The 25,126-nt window shown below is 38.6% G+C and overlaps 4 protein-coding genes across 5 annotated transcripts in view; 3 read left to right on the top strand and 1 right to left on the bottom strand.

Annotated features, from left to right (window-relative positions):
* The window catches only part of LOC104789906, a 7,964-nt gene extending 3,756 nt beyond the window's left edge, over positions 1–4,208 (bottom strand). The window contains exons 1-16 of the mRNA XM_010515567.2: positions 3,854–4,208; positions 3,634–3,746; positions 3,406–3,532; positions 3,222–3,317; positions 3,065–3,133; positions 2,829–2,963; positions 2,682–2,750; positions 2,550–2,593; positions 2,307–2,466; positions 1,868–2,032; positions 1,617–1,701; positions 1,283–1,516; positions 1,077–1,168; positions 930–972; positions 682–839; positions 475–585 (exon numbers count right to left, since the gene is read on the bottom strand). Of these exons, the coding sequence (XP_010513869.1) occupies positions 475–585; positions 682–839; positions 930–972; positions 1,077–1,168; positions 1,283–1,516; positions 1,617–1,701; positions 1,868–2,032; positions 2,307–2,466; positions 2,550–2,593; positions 2,682–2,750; positions 2,829–2,963; positions 3,065–3,133; positions 3,222–3,317; positions 3,406–3,532; positions 3,634–3,746; positions 3,854–3,976 (1,824 nt within the window). The 5' untranslated portion in view covers positions 3,977–4,208. The remainder of the gene's footprint in view (positions 1–474; positions 586–681; positions 840–929; positions 973–1,076; positions 1,169–1,282; positions 1,517–1,616; positions 1,702–1,867; positions 2,033–2,306; positions 2,467–2,549; positions 2,594–2,681; positions 2,751–2,828; positions 2,964–3,064; positions 3,134–3,221; positions 3,318–3,405; positions 3,533–3,633; positions 3,747–3,853) is intronic.
* LOC109133252 lies at positions 6,961–9,970 on the top strand. The gene is made up of 3 exons (XM_019246234.1): positions 6,961–8,334; positions 8,400–8,619; positions 8,781–9,970. The coding sequence occupies exons 1-3, from the start codon at positions 6,961–6,963 to the stop codon at positions 9,968–9,970; spliced, it is 2,784 nt and encodes a 927-aa protein (XP_019101779.1).
* LOC104789904 (mitogen-activated protein kinase 17) lies at positions 12,550–15,580 on the top strand. Its single transcript, XM_010515563.2, has 10 exons — positions 12,550–12,661; positions 12,924–13,348; positions 13,510–13,637; positions 13,828–13,887; positions 13,988–14,137; positions 14,278–14,433; positions 14,522–14,659; positions 14,778–14,857; positions 14,941–15,048; positions 15,131–15,580. The coding sequence occupies exons 2-10, from the start codon at positions 12,943–12,945 to the stop codon at positions 15,366–15,368; spliced, it is 1,464 nt and encodes a 487-aa protein (XP_010513865.1). The 5' UTR covers positions 12,550–12,661; positions 12,924–12,942; the 3' UTR covers positions 15,369–15,580.
* Positions 16,008–22,066, top strand: LOC104789903 (ATP-dependent DNA helicase homolog RECG, chloroplastic-like). 2 transcript variants are annotated; one of them, XM_010515562.2, is made up of 18 exons: positions 16,008–16,328; positions 16,433–16,503; positions 16,591–16,726; positions 16,827–17,276; positions 17,367–17,479; positions 17,691–17,925; positions 18,159–18,322; positions 18,549–18,630; positions 18,751–18,840; positions 18,942–19,175; positions 19,346–19,417; positions 19,512–19,664; positions 19,744–19,887; positions 20,086–20,244; positions 20,353–20,436; positions 20,569–21,141; positions 21,237–21,372; positions 21,598–22,066. In XM_010515562.2, the coding sequence occupies exons 1-17, from the start codon at positions 16,287–16,289 to the stop codon at positions 21,327–21,329; spliced, it is 2,895 nt and encodes a 964-aa protein (XP_010513864.1). In that variant the 5' UTR covers positions 16,008–16,286; the 3' UTR covers positions 21,330–21,372; positions 21,598–22,066. The 2 variants fall into 2 exon arrangements, with proteins under 2 accessions (XP_010513864.1, XP_010513863.1); XM_010515561.2 differs by having other exon boundaries at positions 21,462–22,066.

The raw sequence follows: 25,126 nt of genomic DNA, 5'->3' as shown, positions 1-25,126 counted from the left end.
ATTGAAGGAAAATTTGTAGAGAACGATACTAGTAGGTGAATTCTAGAGTCTAAGGTAGTCAGGTGTACTCACGTGTGCATGAACTAGATGTGGCTCGATGTGTTGCTGGAACATTGGAAATACGGTCATCATTATCTCATTCTGAGACATGAAACACCCAACTCGACTTTTATCCCTCTGGACTCTAGAGATAAGATGTGAATGAACACCTCCCACCTGGTTTATGAAGAGAAACAAAAATCAATATGTTCTTGATAATAAAAGAATTATAAATGGAAGAAAAGGAACAGTGAAGCAGAAAAGTATCTTACAACAGCAACCCAAAGGTCTAAAGATTGTCTGATTTCTGGATGCAATGCATAGACCCCCTCCAAGATGATCTGAAAAACGATGTGATATTGAAAAATCATCAACTACGCTAGGAAAACAGCAAAGACAATCACCATATTATATGTAAGGACTATGATCACTAACCACACCACACTCTTCAGGAACTTCTAGTTCCTTAAAGCCACATCTGGTGCCAGTCTCCATGTCAAATACAGGCAGTTTGGTTCTTCGACTGTTCGTTATGTCCGCGATGTTCTGCAAGTGAAGTAGAAAGAGATTTCAATTCTAATAAAACTAACCCAAAGGATGACAGATTACCATATCCTTTTACGTTCAAAAGCCAAGCGTTACCTTTGAGAGCAACGGCAAATCAAGGGAACTGAAGTCGTCATGCTTGAAATCTTTGACTTGTTCGGACTTGAAGTAACTTTCAAGGGAAACCACTTCACAGCCAACTATATTTGCCATTTTATGAGCCAAGCTAGTCTTACCAGACCCACTAGGACCACCTACAGTGAAATCAGGGTGACAATATAAGGAATAGGAAATAGCTTTTAGGCTAAACAAAAATGACACAAACAGCGAACAAGCAATATTACCTATTCCAACAATAACAGGGGGTCCCTTATTCTCCAGCAATGCCTGATGATTACAAGCAAAACTTACTAGAGAAAACAAGTGCAAGAAGAAGCAACTTTTGTACTTAACAGAAGAAGAATTCTCTTATCTTCTTGCAATCCCATTACCTGTATTGCTTGAACGGAAAGTAGCAACCCTCTGTCCAAGTCGTATGAATCAGGCATAGGAACAAGCCGCATATTATCCCTGAAAGAGGAATCTGTGGCTGCTTGATGAGAAAGCCTAGGCATAAATGCACGATAATACTACTGAAATACATTTCATAGACGTGAAGATATGCAAACTCATCGATCTTCCAAAAAGACGGGCATACCTACAGCAGAGCTTACTGAATGAGGTGGATCATAAGAGGTGAAATGCCAAGTTGCAACCATCGGTTCCATTTGAGATTTGGTAGGAGATCGAGTCCAAGGCTGCGATAAATCCTCAAGGCGGGTAACAATGTTTGGGGTAGTTCGAATAGGTTTTGGTGCAACAATTTGCTTCTCTTGGTTGGTAATTACAGGAAACGGTTGCAAAAGTGGAGGTGTATTCAAGCGTGGTACACCTGCACATGGGTTAGTTTGCAGAATATCAGATTCTGTTGCATTGCAGAGCATAAGAAAGGACGAAAGTGGAAACAGACATGCTATATCTATTTCACTGACCTTTACTTTCGAGGATCAGTTCGAGGTATGATTTGGTGATCCAGGGCCCAGTGATACCCATTCTCAGAGCTTCAGCTCCCACACTCTATGCAAAAAGATCTATTAAAACATGTATATCAAAAGGGATACTGAATAAGCTAAATCCTCATTGCTGACAGAGAGGAAAAAAATCAGTAAAGAAAACGTGTGCTACAGTTTTTCTGCATTGAAGATCAATGAGCTTGGTCTTAGAGATGATTTTGGGTTATTACCTTCCTATCTGTCCCTCTCAGTACCAGGAAAGTCTCTCCAAGTGTATCGATCGTTTCACGTGACAGGGATAAATTACCATAACTGACAGCAGTTGAAGCCCGCTTATAACTCACAACAACATTGTAGCCTAAAGCTAGCAACCCTCCAAGTGTCATGCGTCCAACCTGCTAGACATTAGAAATTAAGTCACATACCTAAGGATAGTAGGGAATATAAGGATGTGTGCAAACTGTCCCCCATCTTGACCAGATTCCAAAAATATAGGCATGCCTCTTCAGTAGAGAATATCGGAAATTAACAAAATCGAGGAAAATACTGGACCAGGAACCAAAACAGTAAAGTTCAACATAACGATAAAGAGCTAGGACCCTACAGACCTAGAAAGAAGGAAACACCAAAGAATAATTGAAAACTTGGCAATTCCATGTAATAACTCACCTCAAACTCAGCTTTCGGACGGATAATGAAATGCTTGTCGACAATCCTTTGGTCTCCAAGTGACAGATAGTACCTTATACCAGCTTGGCGAACTTTTATCCAGTCATTTATCCGTGCCTCTTCGCTTGCCGAAGGAGGTCTAAGGTACATCTCAATAAAACTGAAAGCAGCACCAAGGGAACCAAGTCAGCATGTATATGAAGATCCAGTAACCATTCATATAACTAGAACAACCCTTCTTACTTATCCTTCTGCACGTCATTTTCTTGAGAAAATGAAGTTACTATCTGTTACATGAATAAGTCAAGTGGCAAACATTATTAAATAAATCAAGGTCCCGAGAGGAAAACAAAATAATTGGAAGAAACTACAGACCTCACTTTTGCATTTCAATTTGTATATGGCTTCTCGAAATGATGAAACAAAACTATTGTTGATTCTGATCTGCACACTCCCAACAAACGGAGAAGTCAAACTTCTGAACACTAAAAATGGAGAAAGAAAAGAAGAAGAAAAACCAACCTGTGCATGATGAAGATCGGGCTCAATGTGCTTCCTAAACAATGGGAAAATGCTGTCGATAAGGTAATCAAGGGAACACGAATCTCCAATATCATAACGGACTTTAGAGAGAAGGCTAAAATGAACGCCCCCAACCTAATCACAGAGAGAATAAAGGATTATCATATTCACGGTATGTCGTGGTTTCACATTAGCTAGACCAATATATATAACTGCTGTGGAGGAGAAAATCTTACGACAGCAACCCGAATATCCAGTAAGGAACGCAATCTTGAATGAAGAGCATAGGTTCCATCAACAATAACCTGCAATAAACCCAAAACGAATAAAGCATAACAGCCACACCAAAACCAAAACCAAAACCAAAACCAAAACCAAAAATTTGGGACTTACCACTCCAGATGACGTCTTCACCATCTTGGAATCAATACGCCTCTTTTGCTGGAAATCAAAAACCGGAACAAGTGTATCTTTTCCTTTGATCAAATCCTATTAATAGAAAGAGCCCCAAGTTAGTCAAACTTAGTCATTCGTTCTACAGAACAATACAAACAACAAACCTCTTGATCAAAGATACCTCCAAATTGAGGACTAATGCATCAAAATCTAATGTTTCCAATTCATTTCCATCGTCCAAACTGTCTCGGTAATCCTCCATGGCAATAACAGTACAGCCAATTACAGATGCAACTTTCTCTGCCAAGCTTCGTGCATTAAAAAAAAAAAAAAAAAACATGAAATCGAGCCTATTCAAAGAAAAAAAATCACAAAAAACTCTGACCTAAACAGTTTCAGATCAGTTTACCTTGATTTACCGGAGCCGCTTGGACCACCGATACCAACAGTAACAATGCCGTCCTTCTTCTCTCTAAGTTCTTGAATAGACTTAACTAAGAGGTAATAGCCATGATCGAACGCCTATTCAAGGAAAAAAAAAAAAAAAGTAAGCAACGGACCTCGATGATTGATTATGTTCTCCTCCTACTAGCCTAAAACTAAAAATTATCTATAGAAAAGAAGCGTACCACATGAAGAGGAAGAGATTGAAGAATCGAAGAAGACGAAGAAGAAGAAGAAGTAGAAGGTTGCTGCTGGAAGAAATCTCGTCCTCCCTCTTGGAAAACTCGCTGAACAACCTCGTCGTCCATGGATACCCGTTTCGGCAAACTCTCTCGCGATGATCTCGTGGTAGAAGACGATTCCGATGAACCCGAGGATCGGAATTAAAAAAGGGGAAGATCGAGAGAGATGAAGAAGAAGTGTGTTTGGGGAATTTTTGAAGAAGAAAGATCGAACTAACAACTAAAATCAGGAATCAAAAAAATGAGAAACCAACACTTTTAATTATAATAAAAGAAAAAAGAGAGAGAGAGAGAGAGAGAGAGAGAGAGAGAGAGAGAGTTCTCAACTTTTATTTTGCTTTTTTTTTGTATATATATATATATTTTTAATTTAATTTGTTTTAATTTTTGATGAAAGAAAAGAATTAGGAGAACACTTTGCTTGCAAGCATGATGAAGTCTCCCGCTTGTTCTTCCCCGTCCGTCTCTACTCTCTCTGGTCTCTCTCTGCACCCAAAAAAACAAAAAAAACAAAAAAAAACAAAAAAGAATTATAACTGAAAGCAACTCTCTGTTTTAGATTTTAATCTTTTAATTTCTGTTAATTAATTTTCTCTTAAGCTTGTTTTCGATGATTGACAACAAAAGAAGAAAAATAATACATTTCTGTCAAACGGATTGCATTTATAGGTCAATAAATTAAATTTATTTTCCTAATTATTGCTAGTGGCATGAACACGAAATTCTTATTTGAATATATATTTTTAGGAGATTATTATAATATTGGTGTTTTGCAAAATGAAACCGGGGGGGGGGGGGTTGAAAAGCTTGAATTTGCAGAGCTAAGTAATGTAAAATTCATTTATTTAAATCAACAATCTAAGTGTAATAGCATACAGTATGCTTATAATTAACGGATCGAGTATTTTTCATAAAATTTTCTCAAATTATAAAAGGGTCGTTAAGAAAAAGAAAAACTAATCACGCCGTAGACTTGCTTACTTAATCAGCCCAATTAGAAAGGGAAGAAATTCAATAAACTGGCCCGTATTTGGCTTTTATTATCAGTCAATGTCTAAGGCCCGTTAGCTAACTCTACAATAATGCCAACTTGAAAATGAACTACTTCAATTGATGATAGATAAACCATAGAGCAGGCATACACATCTACGTAGGGGACTTGAAATGTAAGATGGAAACTATAGATAGATACTAATAGGTGGGGAAAGAAATGGTAGCACTCATGAAAATTAATTAGTAATCGCCTCATCACCTAACGACGGAGAAATTTTAAGAAGAAAAATTAATCAATTAATAATGTCTAAAGGTTGAGAGTAAATATTATCTAAAGACATATTAACAAATTCACGAGACTAGACTTTTATCGTATGATTTCCCACACAAACATTGGGTAATGTAATCTTGATCGCCTATATATACTTATATATGGTTAGTGTGGGAGGGGAGGATCTAACGATTCGTGAAACTAAATAATCATTTAAAGTGTGACGACTGAGCCAGCCATAACGAGAAATCATCTATCTAAAAAGTCACGTCATTACGTCCTACTAACCATATATAGAAATATCAACCAAGCAAAACATCCGGGCCCGACATCCACAATACGATATACGAACCTAAAAATATGTCTACAAAATACAAATACTTTTTCCTAACAACATATACTTTTTCAAATACTTTGATACGTCAACATAACAAAAGGGATCAAAACCTATTGACACTAGCTACTAAAGCTTTTGTAAAGTATCCTGACTTAAAGTTTGTAGTGTTTGCAGAAGACACCACATCGGTCCAAATTAAAGAGAATATATATCTTTATAGCTCCTCAGCAGGAGATATAACAAAAACTAATTGCCTCAAGAAATATCACACTTATTTTAATTCTCAAATACAAAACGTCTATGTATTAATAATAAGAGTTTCTTTGTCAATATCATGGTTTCACTTTCCGTACGCTATCTTCTGTCAAATTAGGAAATTTTGATGACAGCTTTTTGATTTTACAAATGATCACTTTCAAGCCAGGTCAACTGATTAGTGAATGTAAGTTGATTTTGCAAAACAATTGTTTTCTCATTTATTTTTAATTAAATGATGAAAGCTATAATAGTAAAGATATTTGACTTTTTGCTAAATTAATAATCTCCATATAACGTTGACTTTAGAGGTACTGAAATATAAAACAACAGAAATATAATACTGCAATATCGGATTATTTTATTCAAAAAGGAAATAAAAAAAAACGGATTGTGAAATGTAATTTTACTATATTTTGTAAAAGAATATGGCAGATTCCATACAGTAAACGCAATTTTAACTATACCTTTCAATTTGTACACGAAAAGAAACTCTCTCTACTATCATATCATGCTGAGTATGGAGAGATACTATATGAGTCTACCTACGATCATATACGTAAGATTCTTGATGGGATTTCAGATATGATGGTTCTTCAGTTCCGGATTGGCTCGCAAACTGTGAAAACCATCTATGCATGCAGAAGCAGAATTCAGTATTGGGTCGTATATTCTGCGTATATTGTGTATTACCTTATTCTAGATATCTTGTACTAGAATAGGCAATTGTATTTAGGTTTACTTGAGGTAGAAGCTATTGAGTCTTGTATAAATAGAAGAGTTGTAATCGGTTTCTAATCAATAAAAAAGAGAGAGAGAAAGTTTTCTTCTACCTAGGCCCTTCCTGTTTCTCATGGTATCAGAGCAGTTTGCTTGTTGGGCCACCTCGTGGATGTTGTTCCTACATATGTCCACGCTTCAGATGGTCATGCCAGAGCGTGAGGGGGGGTGTTAGTGTAAAATATCCCCCACCGGAAAGATGTAAAGTATTTAAGTAGTATATAAAGGGTTAGGGTCTCTCCACTCATTGCCAATTGGTTTTGAGTTGGAAGCCCACTGTAAAGTCCAAATTTAATATGGTATCAGAGCTAAAAGCCTGATATCCTTTACTCTTATAAGCTTTCTTATTCATCTTTTCGTTTTATAATTTTCTTCTTCGTCTAAATAAGGTTTTTAATTAAGATCTAAAACACCATGTCGAGTGAAGACAAGAAAGCGATCATAGCAAAGGGTTCCGATTCAACGGAGGTTTCCCCCTACACCTTGACCTCCGGAGATAACCCTGGGTCGATGATTTCCTCTGTTCAGTTGACAGGGGAGAATTATGCAGAGTGGGCAACGGAGATGCTCAACGCCTTTAAAGCCAAAAGGAAGACTGGTTTTGTGGATGGATCCATCATAAAACCAATGACAGCAGGGTCAGAGATGGAGTCGTGGACGAGTGTCAACTCGATGGTTGTCGGATGGTTGAGAACTTCGATCACACCCCGAGTGCGTTCCACGGTCTCGTTTGTCTCTGATGCAGCAGAGTTGTGGGAGAATTTAAAGGAGCGATTCTCTGTTGGTAACAAGGTTCGTGTACATCAAATAGTGTGTCAGTTGGCATCTTGTCGTCAAGAAGGCCAATCCGTAATTGATTATTACGGACGCCTCGTTGTATTGTGGGATGAACTGCAAGGTTATCGTCCGATTCCCCTTTGTACCTGCGGAGCAGCTACACAAATTGCAAAGGAGAGAGAAGATAAGAAAGTTCATCAGTTTGTCATGGGACTTGATGAGTCTCGATTTGGAAACATGATTTGCCAAATCATTGATGCAGAGCCGATGCCAGACTTGGCACAAGCTTATGCCAAAGTGATAAGAGAAGAACAGAGACTTGCAGCGAGCAAGAGAAGAGAACAAAAACATGAAGTTGTCGGTTTCACGACAAGGTCCGTTCCGCAAGCTGAGTCTCCTGTTGCGTTTAATGGTCATGAAACAAGTGAGGCATCTAGTTATGCAACAAGATCTGTTCCTGCAAAATTCAACCAAATCAATAACAGGAACAGAGAACGGAGCCTTTGCTCACATTGTGGGCGATCGGGTCATGAGAAGGATTACTGTTGGGAGTTAATTGGATACCCAGAATGGTGGAACGAACGGTCCGGAAGAGGCAGAGGTCATGGTTCAGGACGTGGAGGTCAAAGTTCGAGCTTCCAAGCAGCAGGTCGTGGTCGTGGTTATGTGACGGTTGCTCACGCCACCAGTCCTCATGCATCCGCGTATCCGTCTCTCACCCCTAAACAGTGGAAAGCACTAGAAAAATTGGCGAAGGAGAAACGGTTCAACACGTCTGATAAACTCTCTGGTAAGATTAATGAGGATATCATTCTTGATACATGGGCCTCACACCATATGACGGGAAATCTTGCGTTGTTAACAAACGTTGGGTCCATGTCATCATGTAAGATCGGATTCACCGATGGAAGTACAACAATGTCGAGTAGCATGGGTGTGATTCACGTTTCAGATAATATAACACTTGAAAATGTGTTATATGTTCCAACCCTTGATTGCACACTTATATCCGTTTCTAAGCTATTTAACAAAGCAAATGTGTTGCGATGTTCACCGATAGTTTTTGTGTTTTGCAGGACCGTTTTTCGAGGATGCTGATTGGAAGAGGTGAAGAGCGTGATGGGGTTTACTATCTTAAAAACAAGGATGTTGTGCGGGTTAATAAGGTTGAGTTGCAGCGTGATTCGACTTTGTGGCATCGAAGACTTGGACATCCGTCTTCTATAGTTATTTCTAGTTTACCTATGTTTTCTGATTCTAAAAACTCAGCTAGCTCCACTCCTTGTGATGTGTGTTGTAAGGCTAAGCAGACAAGAGAAATATTTTATGATAATAACAATAAAGCAATGGATTGTTTTTTCACTAATACATGTTGAAGTTTGGGGTCCCTATCACATTCCTGCTTCTTGTGGAGCGGTCTATTTTTTTGACAATTGTGGATGATTTTTCTAGAGCAGTGTGGACATACCTCTTACTTGAAAAGTCCGAAGTTTGGAAAGTTTTGCAGAATTTTTGTGTGTACACGAAGAAACAGTTTGGTAAAGATGTTCGTATGGTCCGTAGCAACAATGGTACCGAGTTTATGTGTCTTTCTACTTATTTTCGAGAGAATGGGATTATACATCAAACTTCTTGTGTTGATACTCCACAGCAAAATGGATGTGTGGAAAGGAAACACCGTCACATTTTAAACGTTGCCCGGTCTTTGCTTTTTCAAGCAAGTTTACCAATCATATTTTGGGGAGAAGCGATTTTAACGGCAGCCTACCTCATCAACAAAACTCCCACCAAAGTTCTTCATGGGAAAACACCATACGAGTTGTTATTTAACAAGAAATCGTCTTATGATGAGTTGAAAGTTTTTGGTTCTGCTTGTTCTACACATAGGAAATTGCGTGACAAAGATAAATTTGGTCCTAGAAGTCGTTCATGTATTTTTGTGGGTTATCCTTTTGGAAAGAAGGGTTGGAAGGTGTATGACCTTGAAGATAATGAATTTTTAGTTTCTCGGGATGTTGTTTTTCACGAGGATGTTTTCCTGTATGCCACCAATCGTACGTTGCTTGAAGAAGACACGTTAACTAGTCCAACTCGTGTAGATGATGATTGGGTTCTTACACCGGAATCCACCTCTATCTTAAGGGGGAGTCCTGATGATGACTCTCCATCTGATCCTCCTGTAGAAATTACAACACCGTCGGTTGCCAGTGAAAATACAACACCATTGGTTGCCAGTGAAAATACAACACTGTCAGTTGTGGAAGAAAATGTTGACACAGAACCATCTTCTCCCGTGATCGTGAAGGAAGAGGAGTCTCCAATTGTCGATTTACACACATCACCGGAACCACCAGAAGAGTTAGGCGTAGGTAAACGTATGAAGTATCCCTCGGTTCGGTTACATGGTTATGTTACTTACAATGCTCATTGTTTAGAAGACTCCCATCACGCTCCATCCGACTACGATACGGCTTCCTCGACACCGGTCCAAGGTAAAACACCGTACCCTCTCACAAATTATATTTCTGATGATAATTTCTCTACTGCTCATCAAGTGTTTTTAGCTGCGCTTGTTGAGGCTATTGAGCCGACTTCTTACAAACAAGCTATTCAAGATCCACGATGGACTAACGCCATGGGAACATAGGTTGATGCTCTTGAAGAACTTGATTCTTGGGATGTCACCGACCTTTCACCAGGCAAAGTGGCTATTGCCAACAAATGGGTTTATAAAATCAAATTTCATGCAGATGGCTCTATTGAAAGGTACAAAGCATGTTTAGTTGCTTGTGGTAATCGTCAGATTGAGGGGGAGGACTATAATGAAACTTTTGCCCCTGTCGTTAAAATGTCCACTCTGCGTGGTCTATTGCGGATTGTTGCTGCAAAGAATTGGGAAGCTCACCAAATGGATGTGCATAATGCTTTTCTCCATGGTGACCTAGAAGAAGAGGTTTACATGAAATTACCTATTGGTTTCCGTCATTCTAATCCCAACAAGGTGTGTCGACTCAAGAAATCGTTATATGGGCTTAAGCAAGCTTCTCATTGTTGGTTTGATAAGCTTACCTCGGCATTGACACAGTTTGGTTTTGTTCACTCATATGCCGACTACTCTCTGTTTACTTACTCGCGTGCTGATGTTGAACTCCGGGTTCTAGTATACTTTGATGATTTGCTTATTTGAGGGAATAATACACGCATGTTACAAAGTTTTAAGGATTACTTGGGCAAATGTTTTCACATGAAAGATTTGGGTCCAGCCAAATACTTCCTTGGTATTGAAATTGCCCGAAGTTCTGAGGGTATGTATCTTTCTCAGAGAAAATATGCTCTAGAAATCATTGGTGAAACTGGTCTTCTTGGATCGCAACCGGCCAGTACACCGATGGAACAGAATCACAAGTTGGGTTTAAGTAAGAGTGCTTTCATGCCTAATCCTGAGGCTTATATGCGGTTAGCTGGCCGACTCATCTATCTACTTACTACACGACCGGAGTTGGCTTATTCTGTTCACATTCTTTCTCAATTTATGAAGTCTCCGCGTATGGATCACTGGGATGCAGCCTTACATGTTGTTTGATACTTGAAGAGTGCTCCAGGTCGGGGTATTTTGTTGAGTTCTAAGTCTGATTTGACTCTTACGGCTTATTGTGATGTGGACTTCTCGACTTGTCCTCTCACACGCCGTTCTCTCAGTGGTTATGTTATGTTTTTATTCGGATCCCCCATATCGTGGAAAACAAAGAAGCAGAAAACTGTCTCGCAATCTTCCGCTGAAGCTGAATATAGGTCAATGCGTAATGTTTTGAATGAGGTTTTGTGGCTCAAACAACTTTTGGGCGATTTAGGATTTTCTCAGTCAACTTCTATACGCCTCTTTTGTGATAGCCAAGCCGCCATTCACATTTCTAATAATCCCGTTTTCCATGAACGTACCAAACATATCGAACGGGATTGTCATGTTGTTCGTGATGCTGTTCAAGATGGTGTATCGACGATGGTTCACATTCGTACAGAAGAACAGCCGGCTGATATAATTACCAAGGCATTAAGGACTGCTTCGTTTCAACGGTTAACGTTCAAGTTGGGCATTTGTGACTTGCATGCACCAACTTGAGGGGGAGTATTGGGCCGTATATTGTGTATTACCTTATTCTAGATATCTTGTACTAAAATAGGCAATTGTATTTAGGTTTACTAGGTAAAAACTATTGAGTTTTGTATAAATAGAAGAGTTGTAATCAGTTTCTAATCAATGAGAAGGAGAGAGAGTTTTCTTCTACATAGCCCCTTCCTGTTTTTTCACTCAGAGATGGATGTGACGTATTTACTCATTAGACGAATGTTTGTTCTACCTTAGAAAAAGATTTTTCGTATCTCACATGTGAGCATATATATACGTCGGACCTCCTTAAAGATCGGGTTGGTTTCTTTACATTTACTTAAAAGAAAAAAGTAATAACTACCGCAAGTGTATACGTAGTTGTTACGTGGAAAGTTGACGACCGTATAGAAACAGTAATGTAAACGGTGACGGCCCACTAGAGTAATGAAGAGAAAAAAGCCAGCAAAACAAAACGCATTATACCACAACTTGAGCAGAGCACACACCGTCACAAAAACGCACCGTTTGCAAGGATGGATGGATGGATGGTCAACAATGGTGGGAGACTCTGCACAACAAAGAGACTTTAACCCTAGAGAGTTTCTTTATGAAACGAAGTCGTATCAAGAAGGTACGTAGATGAAAAAGACAGAAGGGCGACAACGAGCCGTGTCTTCCATAACTGAGAATATATATACACATATCTTATCTGGTGTTTATGAATTATTCCGTGAAATTTGGGCACTCGAAGATAAGATAAGGTATGGTAATATGGGCTCACATTTTTGGGTATTTCTTTAATCTCCCTTTCCTCCTTCTCTATTCTTTATATAATTCCATTTTAAAATTTATTACAGTGATTAGAAAGAAAAAAAAAAAGCTCATTATTTCTGATTTTTAATCCTCCAACTAAATTCCCTGTCAGATTATTTCAGCAAAAAAAGAGTCCTTTTTCAGGATTTCTTTTTTGTCTTATCCAACTTTTATTTTATTTTATATTTGAGGCAACTTGTTTAACTATTATTTTTTAATCCATAATTAAAAGGTGTTTAATTTAAGAGAGTAATCGGCGAAAACTGAAATGAGCTGTTTTGTCTTGAAGCGGATTTATATATAAAAAGCGTGTGTCCCCGTTGCTCTAATTTCAGACCATAATCCATCTTCTTCCTATCTTCGTTTCGCTGCAGCTTCGTGGAAAACTATTCTCTTTCTTCCAAGATAATCTTAAAGGTTTGTCCTTTTTTTCTTTTCATTTCCTTTTCTGGGTAAAATTAGGGTTCTTCGTTGTTATGAAAATAGCAATATTGATCTAGGAGGTATTGTGTTACTCAGGATCTGTTATTTCTGGGTTTGTCCTTTTGTTTTGATCTAATGGTTAAAGTTTGTAAATTGGATCTAGGGATTTAGCTGAAAGCCTGAAAGAACGTTTTTTTTAAAAATTTTTTTTTTTTGTTGTGCTAAAGAAGATTTATTTAAATGTTGTTGGTAGCAGTGAAATAAGATCAATAACTATGTTGGAGAAAGAGTTTTTCACGGAGTACGGTGAAGCAAGCCAATATCAGATCCAAGAAGTGGTGGGCAAAGGAAGCTACGGAGTTGTTGCTTCTGCGGAGTGTCCTCACACGGGAGGCAAAGTTGCCATCAAGAAGATGACCAATGTCTTTGAACATGTCTCAGACGCCATCCGGATCCTCAGAGAGATCAAGCTTCTCAGGCTTCTTCGGCATCCTGATATCGTGGAGATCAAACATATCATGCTCCCTCCTTGCCGCAAGGAATTCAAAGATATCTATGTTGTTTTTGAGTTGATGGAGTCTGATCTTCACCACGTTCTTAAGGTAAATGACGACCTCACTCCTCAGCATCATCAATTCTTCTTGTACCAACTTCTTCGTGGCTTAAAATTCATGCACTCAGGTAAGGTTTCTTTGTTCCCTCTCTCCCTCTCTCTTTTCACTGTGTGTTTTTTTTCTTGTTTTAGCTCTTTTTTTTACAGTTTCATCTGAAATTTGTTGTGGTTTTCCTTTGGATCATAATCCTCTGCTGGCTCCCTTTGTTGTTTTTTGTGTCTTATATAGCGCATGTGTTCCATAGAGATTTGAAGCCTAAGAACATCCTCGCTAATGCTGATTGCAAAATCAAGATCTGTGATTTAGGACTTGCTCGTGTCTCCTTCACTGATTCCCCTTCTGCTGTTTTCTGGACTGTATGTGTATCTTTCTATCTCTTTCAGAGTTTGTTAGTTCCAATTCACATGTTCTTGAAATATGCTAAATATACTAAGTTTGAGTTTTTTGTTCTGTAACTGAGAGGTATGTATGTTGTTGTAACGCACACGGTTTCAAATGATTCAATACTTTCGCTAAGTAACCAATCTTGTCATTTGCTTTTGTAAGGACTACGTTGCTACAAGATGGTACCGTGCGCCAGAGCTCTGTGGCTCCTTCTATTCTAACGTAAAATTCTGAAATTCTTATTTCTTGTTTCGTTTCCATATAGAGAAAACCTTATGCATAATGTGATGTGTGATCTTATGGAATTGGTATGTTTGGGCAGTACACTCCGGCGATAGACATGTGGAGCGTTGGCTGCATATTTGCCGAGATGCTAACTGGAAAACCCTTGTTTCCTGGCAAAAACGTGGTGCACCAGCTAGAACTCGTCACTGATCTGCTTGGAACGCCGTCGCCGATAACTCTATCCAGGGTTTGTTTTGTTTTTATTTTTCCTGGAAGCTAACTAAAGTCCCACTACAGAGGCTACTCTCTCCCAGATAGGCTTGCTTTGGATGCAAGTATGTTTTTTTAGCTTTGTGTGTCATCAAGTTGTTTGTAATGAATCTGTAGATTCGGAATGAGAAGGCTAGAAAGTATTTGGGTAACATGAGGAGAAAGGATCCTGTTCCTTTCACCCATAAATTCCCCAATATCGATCCTGTGGCGCTGAAGTTGCTTCAGCGTTTGATCGCCTTTGACCCAAAGGACCGTCCCTCTGCAGAAGAGGTAACCAGGAAAACACACTTAAATGTTTGTTTTCTCCTGCACTTTAACATTCATTTTTTCATGATTCTTGATGCTTTTCTTTCCTCAGGCATTGGCTGATCCGTATTTTCAAGGATTGGCAAATGTGGACTACGAGCCCTCGAGGCAACCTATCTCGAAACTCGAGTTTGAGTTCGAAAGGAGGAAATTAACTCGGGATGATGTGAGGGAGCTCATGTACCGAGAGGTAAATCAAAAATAACCGTCAAGGATATATATGCTTAAGAGACTGAGAAATTATTTGAGTTTTAGGAATCTCTCATAACTCTTTTTTTTTTTGTTCTCTTTGTGTTTGTATGAAACAGATTTTGGAGTATCATCCACAGATGTTGCAAGAGTATTTACAAGGAGAAGAGAACGTCAACTCTCATTTTCTATACCCGAGGTTTGACCCAATTTCTTAATAAACTGGGATCTTTATAGAAAAGGAATTGTGTCTGATCTTTTTGAATCATTCTTGACGTCCAGCGGAGTTGATCAGTTCAAACAAGAGTTTGCCCGACTCGCAGAACACGAAGACGATGAAGAGGAACATAACTCTCCACCACATCAGAGAAAGTACACGTCACTCCCTAGGTGAGTTACTTACTTTTTGAAACTGAGCAACCATGAGTTTAAGCGAATCAGGCTATTATAACGTGTTTGGGGTTTGTTGCAGAGAACGGGTGTGCTCATCAGAAGACGAAGGTTCTGATTCGGTTCATACCCAAACGTCTTCGTCGTTAGTGGTGGTTACACCTCCACAGACTCCAAACACAGCAACTGGGTTATCGTCACAGAAGACAACAAAAGTAGACAAAGCAGGAGCAACTCCGGTAAAACGGTCTGCATGTCTAATGAGGAGTGATAGTATCTGTGCATCCAGATGTGTGGGTGTCTCCTCTGCAGTGTCTTAGTAAAAAAAAAAAAAAAAATGATACTCAAGTTGTTTAGCAGCAAACCATTGATTGTGTTCTGCCTATTCTGTATGATGATGTTGTCTCTGAGTTTTCATGTAACTCTCTTCTTCTTCTTCATTGCTCTCTATCAGTCTCTCTTGTTCTCTGTTATATTGGAATCTCTGTATAATGGTTTCTCTTGGAACTTGAAAATTCACCATATTTATTTACCCTTCAGAACCATATTTTTATTACAATCCACCTATTCTGTCATCTGCTTATAACCAGTTCTTAGATAAAGAATCAAAATCTAATCTATTCAAAATCTGTTACATATCTTATAGACCTAAATTAAAGAATTGAAGTACCATAAAAAGTTAATCTAGGTTAAACTAGAATACTCCCAATCAACAACGGTCTTGCAATTTCCAAATCACTGGAATTAGTTAAGTAATCCAAGAAGTGTGGATAAGAGAAAATGGTCATAAGACATGATTGCGAGTCTTCTTCATAATCCCATGTACATTAACAATTTTCAAACTTAATTATGAGTTTTGATGAATCGATCAAAATAAACCATAAGATTGGCCATGGAAGACTCAAAGTTAATTAAGCTGTTTAAAAAAAGTAAGCGATTTATTTTAATTGAAGATTTAAGTCGAAATAAGGCCCTTCTCTCCCTCTCTCTTTCTCAAAGGGCTCGAAGCTGTCCAAAGACTCCAACTTTAACTCGATTCGTGCTCAGGAACTTAGGAATTTGAGGTCCTTTTTTACCAGCGAAGTCGAGCCATAAATACCCAAATCTAATCCTTTGTTTGCTCAATCCAAATTTATCGCTCGATTCTGGTCGATTTTGGATTTGTCGCCAAGTGTTTCTGATTCTGGACGAAGTAACCCTTTTGAAAATTATTCAGGAAAGCCATGTTTTGATCTCCAATGGCGGCAGTGACTTTATCCATGGTGCAACCCTGTGGCATGGTACTCGCTCGCTCTTGTATTTAGGATTCTTGTGTTTCTTAGGAGAACGTATCTCTCACTGTCTTTATTTTTTTTAAAAATTTTTTTTGGAAACTTGTCTTCAGTGTTGTGCTGGTAGAAGATTGCGTAGTGTGATTGTAATCCAAGCTCAGAGAGGAAACTGGAATCGAATGAGGTACTCTCCTCTCTCATTTTCTCTTTAAGAGTTTATTTCTGTTCCTTTTGTTGTTTGTTGTTCTGAATCAAGCTGGTGGTTCTCTAGGTTGAGTAATTTCTTCTTCTCCAAAGTTTGGAACATATCTTATCGTTCAAAGCATAAATTTTCTGACAATATTCTCGAACAAGTTGAGAAGTATGCCACTGCTCGCCTCGAAAACCAGTCCAAGCTGATTAGCAAGGTTCAAATCCAGTTTTTTCTTTGTTTCTTTTATTGGTGTGTTCATTTCATGTCTCTCTATGCGTTTCAAATTCTTGTGGTTTTCTTACCCTGTTGCGCAGGTTTCAGCTTTGATGGAGTATGACAATGTTGATGATTTTATTGATAAGAAATCTGATGAGCAAGTTAAGAAAGATCTTGTATTGGCGTGTACGAGATTCCCTTCTATCATCCTTGGTGATTCTCGTCCGGTGGAATTATACGGCTATACCAAATCGTCCGATGAACCAAGGGGTATTCTTCCCACTCCTATGCATGGAGGATGGTTTGATCCAGACAATCTTTCCAGAACATTATCTTCCTTCTGTTCAGAGATTCAGGATGTTGGTTCTTCCAATCCTAGAGAAGAAATTTCAGATGGTTCTTTTTTTACTAGCAAACCTGCAGTGTCTGAAGTTGAAACAACATCTGATGATTCTGCCGCTCACCAATTCCTTGGTACGAGTATAGGATCCATGCCTGGGCTAAGTAAGAGGCACAGTAATCAGCTAGATACCTGCGGCTTTCACACGGTAGGCATTTGAATTTTTCAATACAAAGAAACAACGAATTTCTGTTGATGGAAGGCTTAAACTCAGTTTTCAAGCTCTCTATCAATGCAGATGAAGAAGCTATTGCATCATTTTCCTCGAACCTATGCAGATTTGCAGAATGCACAGGTTGATGTTGAGGATGGACAGTACTTGATATTTGTTGGCAAAGTCTTGTCTTCCAAGTGAGTATCTCTTTCTGAAAATCATTCTACAATTTTATCTCAAACATACAAAAAAAAATCTTTGTCAAGAAATCGTCTCTATATTACCACTGCTTTTCTGATGATAATTTCTCAAATTAGCAACTTCATGTATTGCCTATGCCTTTTGTGTTGAGCCGCATCTACGCGTTTTTGAAATTTAAATTTGACTTCTGTGCGGCTCAATGTGCAGGGGAGTTAGAGCTAGCTCTTCATTTTCATTTCTCGAGGTTATTGTCAGCTGTGAAATCTCAGACAGGGACAGAGCTCCGGAGAATCTGAGTTATAATGATGAAGATAAAGCAAGAAAATCAATTTTTTTGCATCTGAAGAAGTTTTTTAGGGGGACTCGCTTTACCTGGCAACCCTTTCTTAATGCTATTCAAGAGAAACATAAAGTCGGGGACCTTGTATGCGTTAGTGGGAAGGTAATTTCGGTTCTTCCCTCAAAGTTTTCATGTATTTCTATCTCTTGCTTAGGTAGTTTATTTGTTCGCATTAGACTGCCTCATTAGTCTTTTACACTCTTTTTGAATACAAATTTTAAAGCTTGGACTTGTTTAAGCACGATAAAAGATCACTATAGCATCAGACTTACGTACGAAAGTTTTTGGCAACTGTACTGATTCAAGAATCTGTTGATAATCTCTTTTACATCTAGGTAAAGTCATTACGTGCAGACAATCATTTTGAAATGAGGGAATACAATATTGATGTTCTCAAAGATGACGAAGAGTCATCTCTTCGAGCCCAGGGGAGACCATATCCTATATACCCTTCAAAAGGAGGGTTGAACCCAAAGTTCCTTAGCGATGTCATCTCCAGGTTTTGTTTCATTATCTAAAATTGAAAAGTAATTGAGACAGCAGCTCTGAAATGCCATTATTGAGTAAAAGCCTCACCTTTAACCTGATTGAGTGTTTCAAGACTGGCCTGAATATAAGAATTATTCTTCATATGTCATAAAATTACCAATTTCCCAGAACTAAAAATTTGATATTTCGATGATTAGTCCGCTTTTCTTATCACATCCCCACTTTTTCTCTCTTAGGGCTCTGCGGATTCTTCCCGCCAATATGGATCCGATTCCTAAGGAAATCACAACAGTTTTTGGCCTACCATCTCTTAATGATGTAAGTATTGCCTCTTCGTTGAAGCATTGCTCTTTGATTAACTTCTTTTTTAATCCACAGAAAAATAATATGTCTTCAACTGCTTTTCATCATCGGTTTTTTCCCTTGCTGTAAATGCAGGCATACGTTGGTATTCACGAGCCCAAGACTTTAGATGAGGCTGATTTAGCTCGCAAAAGGCTTATATTCGACGAGTTCTTTTACCTACAGGTAGCTAGTGACTTGAATAATTGTCTTCTCAGAAGCAGAATTGTTAGTCTTAATCTGTTAGTGAGAAAGCAATTAGTCTGCTGAATGTTATTTTCATACAGTTAGCACGCTTATACCAAATGCTTCAAGGCCTTGGCACAAAAATAGAGAAAGATGTATTGCTGGAAAAGTTTAGAAAGCCAGTGCTTAGTTCCGTTTATATTGAAGAATGGTCCACTCTTACCAAGAGTTTTCTGAAGGCTTTACCATATTCCCTTACTCCTAGCCAGCTAAGTGCTGTCTCAGAAATTATATGGGATCTAAAGCGCCCGGTTCCAATGAATCGGCTATTGCAGGTAGTTTTGTCAGCTGAGCTTGTTGGTGTTTCTTTTTTTCTCGGTTATAGTGCAGTTCTTTTTTGTAGGCTTATAGCCAATCATACCAGGCTAACAGAATCAGATTTAACTGTTGCCAGATTTATTTATTTTTAACCAAAAATGTATTAACAGATCAGTTTATCTTTTAGGGTGATGTTGGATGTGGTAAAACAGTTGTCGCTTTCTTAGCGTGCATGGAGGTCATAGGAACTGGTTATCAGGTTGGTTGAGTAAATTTATCTACGACCTTCTGAAATTTCACCTTTCAGAAAATATTCTGATTTTGTATTTTGAGTTACCTTTTCTCATATGTAGGCAGCTTTCATGGCCCCCACAGAATTACTTGCCATCCAGCATTATGAACAGTGCCGTGATCTGTTAGAGAATATGGAGGGAATAACATCCAAGCCAACCATTGGGTTGCTCACAGGTTCAACTCCGGCAAAGCAGTCACGTATGATCCGCCAGGCAAGTCATGCAGTTAATATGTCGTTTGAAATCATAGTACAATAAGTTTGCATTCCATATAGCTGACAACTGATGACAGGATCTTCAAAGTGGAGCTATATCGTTTATAATTGGAACTCACAGTCTAATAGCTGAAAAGATAGAGTACTCTGCATTACGTATTGCCGTAGTTGACGAGCAGCAACGGTTTGGTGTAATCCAGAGAGGAAAGTTTAACAGCAAGGTCAGGTTCCTAGAATATTTTTGATCTATCGGATAATTGCGTTATTCACCCTAGTTGACCTATCATGGAACAGTAATGATTCATGGTGATCATTGATCGGTGACTTGAAATGAACTTATCTTTTATTTTCAGTCTTCTTATCGATGGAAGCATATAATTCGTCGTTAACTGAAGTTTATTTTGGTGTGACTTCTGCAGTTATATGGGACATCTATGATATCAAAAAGTGGCTCATCTGACTCTGATGATACTTCCAAAACTGATCTCAGTATGGCTCCTCATGTTCTTGCCATGTCAGCCACCCCTATCCCGAGATCACTTGCCTTAGCTTTATACGGAGATATTTCTTTGACCCAAGTATGTAACTTGTTTCCATTTTAATTCAGCAGGTAGAAGAAACACACTTGTGCCATGTGTTAAATGGCTATAATCATTTTAAATGAGTGCAATTCTTTGTTTCTTCAGATTACTGGTATGCCACTTGGAAGAATACCAGTTGAGACGCACATTTTCGAGGGAAATGAGACTGGCATCAAGGAAGTCTACTCAGTAATGCCTATGACAATAACTACAATTCTTTTCTTGACTCTCATCATAGAAACAACCATTCAACACAATCCTTTTGATTTATAAAATTGCAACACTAGATGATATCTAAACATGTCATATATCCATTGACAGATGATGCTGAAAGACCTGAAGTCTGGAGGGAGAGTGTACCTTGTGTATCCTGTTATTGATCAATCAGAGCAACTGCCACAGCTCCGTGCTGCCTCTACGGAGCTCGAAATAATAACCAAAAAATTTCCAACGTACAACTGCGGGCTGTTACACGGAAGGATGAAGAGTGACAGCAAAGAAGAGGCTCTAAATAAATTCAGAAGTGGAGAAACACAGATACTTCTCTCCACCCAGGTGATAGAGATAGGTGTTGATGTTCCAGACGCATCAATGATGGTTGTCATGAATGCTGAGAGATTTGGAATCGCTCAGTTACACCAACTCAGAGGACGTGTTGGGCGTGGAACCAGAAAATCGAAATGCTTATTAGTTGGGTCAACCCCCAATAGCCTAAAACGGTTGAAGATGTTGGGGAAATCATCAGATGGGTTTTACTTAGCAAATATAGACCTTCTTCTACGTGGACCTGGTGATTTGCTTGGGAAGAAACAGTCTGGGCACTTACCAGAGTTCCCGCTCGCTAGGCTAGAAATAGACGGCAATATGCTGCAGGAAGCCCACATCGCCGCTTTGGTAAAACATTCATTCTCCAATTGCATTACAGTGAAATGATATACTTCAAATGTCACTGATATTTATATTTTTCCTTTGATACTCTGTTTGCACAGAACGTTCTAGGAGATTCTCATGACCTGGAGAAATTTCCAGCGCTGAAAGCTGAGCTTAGCATGAGACAGCCACTTTGTCTTCTGGGCGACTAAAAAGGTTGCACAAGCCACAGTGTACATACATAGTACATACTTGGTATGTCCTTTTGGTTATTTTGGTACTATGACATGTTGTAGTAGACTAGTAGTAGTAGTGGTAATATAGTCTTTGGGTGTCAATTTCAGATTAAGCCTAGACGAGCATAGATCAAACATGTTTTGGTGTCAGATAAGCTTTATATTTTGTGTCCAACAAGAGACCCATTCATGTGAAAAAAAAAGAAGAAGAATACTTGACTTGGAGTTTGATGCCTCTGAATAGGACGTCAACTAATGGGAATATGGGATCTGTAAAAGTGAAAAATAAGTGGTGGCTTTATGCTTGCTATGTTTTTATTTGGAGAGTTTTGTGGAGCGTGAAGTAATAGGAATGAGAAATGGTATGAGTGACACACAGGAGTCTTTTGGGGGGTAGCAACCAACCAATGAGGGAGATTCACGGGAAGAGGAGGGACAAAGAGACAAGTGGTGACCCACAATATGTTTCCTACCCAATCATCAAACGATATGACCCACTAACCTCCTTGTCTCCTCCTTTGTCCTTCTCTTCCCATATTGAAACTTGTAAGTGTTGGCAACTTGTTTCACATCTTATTGACACTGCTTGTGCCTGAATCATTCTGCGGCTTCTTTGTCTGCATCTTTTAACACTTGCAAACTTTTTCATCACTCCATTGTACTAGCTTCTACAAAATCTAAAATGTATGTATCGAGTTTTATTAGGGATTCAACATGTTTCGGCAATAGATCATCATCGGTTGAGATAGAAGTATAGAACCATATAAAATACTAAGAATATTCACATATTTTCTTGGTGTACGGCTATTATTGTAGGTATAATTGGTGCCGGTCGGCAAATATTTTAATGATGACTAATGGTATTTTTTACATCTTTTGATATAGTATATGATAAACATAAAACTAGCATGGGAGGTGGTGGGTTGAAAAAGACAATCATGATAAGACAATTCTCATGTTTAATTTGAACACTACAAAGATCAAAAGCTCTAACACATAACTATGCCGGCTTTTTAAATCCTTGTTTTAATAACAATAGTTTTGTTTAACAATCCCTTATTTCTCTTCTCTCTTATGTATTTTGCATTAATTAATGTGTTTGGATTGATAAATTGAAACATTATGAGTAGCAAAGGTAGATGAAACAGGCACAAGGGTTTGGATCCAAAGAGTAGAAGAAAAACGATTAAGAGACAAGATAGAAACCTTTTTTTTTTTGTTTTTATTGACTTTAGAAGATAGTGATGTCGGAAGACAAATCTTTGTACGTCCCTAGACGAATGATTTGCTCATCGGAAGGTACAAAAAGCTGTTTGTACAAATCGGGGATCCTCTTTTGGTTTTCTACTCCCTAGGTGGCTTATTTTTTGTCTGACAAAGATTGATGATGTTTTGTAAACTTCAATAAGTAATCATTCAAAATATTTAAAATTTTGAATTGTTATTGGTTAAAAATTAAATAATATCTTTTAATCAGAAAAAATATATTTAAATTCAGTAATCATTGTTTTCTTAAAATGTGTAAAAGCTCCTAAACATTTATCTTTACGAGACAGAGGGAGTAATATCTTATGGTATGCGCTCTCCTTCCATGAGAGTAATAATTGAAGCTTTAAAATCCATGCCAATTGAATACACTTTCAGGTTTCAACCGTTGAAACTTGAAAGAGAGTGGTCACTCTGTGGTACTGATGGTACACTTACATTAACCATAATTTTGGAAGAACATATATTAGATGTATAATGTTTACTATTTTTACAGAGTTATATTCCAACAAAAGAACTAGACAATGATTGTAGTTGTGTGCGATCGACCGCACAAAGTATATGGTGGTGACTACACGGATCTGGTCTGATATAACAACTTGCTTAAATATTTTATTTTCTTTTTTAGACGTAATGAACGCAAATCGTCATCATCATCATCACCATGCACCAACAAATTTAATCAGTCTTACCCTAAACAAAAACCATAATAATATAATTGGTACCAATTTATTTTGGAAATATACACTAAAGGCGTATTAGATAACCTACATTTATAATAGTGATAAATGACCTTGACCTTTAAACTACATTTTTACCATTTGACCAACATAATTGATAATTTCATAAAATTAAAGTGCGTTCAAATATTTTCATCAATCAATTTTGCCAAAATTTTATTTTAGAATTGCTTTGGTTTGAATTCTCAAATATCGATCGTCTTCAATTTTAGAAGTGGTCATTACTATATTGTTCAAGTAAATGATTCGGATATTATTGGGTCTCATCTCATGCACTAATTAGTTACGTTTGAAAAAATAAGTTTCTTTGCTGTAATTAATTTGGTCAATATGATTGAACAATATAGTAATGGTACACTATTATAACATAGAGTATTGTTTTCATGCGTTTCGCGAGCTAGCAGGAGAATATATTGAACTCATGGTGTTTCTCAAAGCAGAAAAGAGAAAATGATTACTGGTTTTCTTTTCTCAACTTTTTTTAATAATTTCTTTTAATAGGATATGAAATATGATAGACCAAATACGATATGATTGTCATAATCACCAAATTCGGATAGACTAATCTAATCGTGGTCACAACCAAATAATTAAGCAGTCAGTTAAATAAAGGAACGTGTGTGATCTCTAATCCAGTACTGCTTATTATATACAAATTAAAAATATATATATGACTCATGCAAATGACCAAGAATGCATAACAAAAGGTATAGACCGGTCAAGTATGTTAAGTTTTTCTCTTCTCTATGAACGTGTTTCTATCCTCTTTTAGTTTTTCTCTCTTTCTTCTGACATCTCTCTTCCTATTGGTAAGGAGGTCCTCCGTTTTGATCTGGTCACTCGAGATGGTGGTTCCGGTAAGTCTGTTCAGCGCGTGAAGCGAAGATTCTGTTGGTGGTGACCGCTGGTGAAAGTTTTGGTGATGGTGCTTGAGGACGACATCAAATCCGGAACCAGATCTAGCGGATCGGGTGTGGTTTCTTCGTGGGTCATTCTTCTCATCCGGCGGTTGGTTGGCTCCAGATGAGTAGTGAGAGTTTTCTCACTCCAGTTGAAGCAGTTCTTTGCTTGATGGTTTGGTGTTGTATGTCAGGTAAGGAGGGCGGCGCTTAATTTGCAGGCTTTGGATCTGCAAGAGGAAGGCAGAGGTGGGTAAATCTCTTCTCTGGCAACAGAGGTGTGGTTTGGTCTCCCAACCGATGCGACTGTGGCTTTTTTTGGCGGTTCGGGAAGCTCCTGTCGCGGTGGCTCGCGGTGGAGTTTTCTCGGGGTTCAGCCGTCCAATCTGAGCTGCGGGTTGCGGCGGAAGTCGGCTGGGAGGCAGGAGGGTTGAGTTGCGTTGTCACGGTGGTTAACAGTGGAGTTTGGCAGCTTCTAGGCTCTCGTGGGTTTTCTGGGATGTTGGACGGTAAATTGAACCACCATCGTCTGCAAACCGCCACGATACTTGCTTCCACTGGACCGGATTGAAGAGTTGTTACCTGAAGGAAGCGGTTGTCGCCGGAGTTAGAAGGAGGGTGTTCGATCTGAGTGAGCAGGTTGTTAGGAACGGGACCTGACTTTGCGGAGCCTGTTATCGGTTGTCTGAATTGGTCGGAAGATTTGTAGCAGGTCCGGTGGTTTCACCGGAGAAGGAAAACTGACGGATCTGGGTTGCTTCCGTCAAGAGATTCGATCTGATGAATCCACCGCAACGCCGTCGATCTTGCAACCACCGGCGCTACAGTTCGAACAGCTGTCTCAGGTTGATCAGCAGGATCCGATCCT

This window comes from Camelina sativa, chromosome 6, assembly GCF_000633955.1.
Source record: "Camelina sativa cultivar DH55 chromosome 6, Cs, whole genome shotgun sequence".
Classification (NCBI taxonomy): Eukaryota; Viridiplantae; Streptophyta; class Magnoliopsida; order Brassicales; family Brassicaceae; genus Camelina; species Camelina sativa.
The sequence above is the reverse complement of the archived record's forward strand: the minus strand, read 5'-3'. Positions and strand labels throughout refer to the sequence as shown.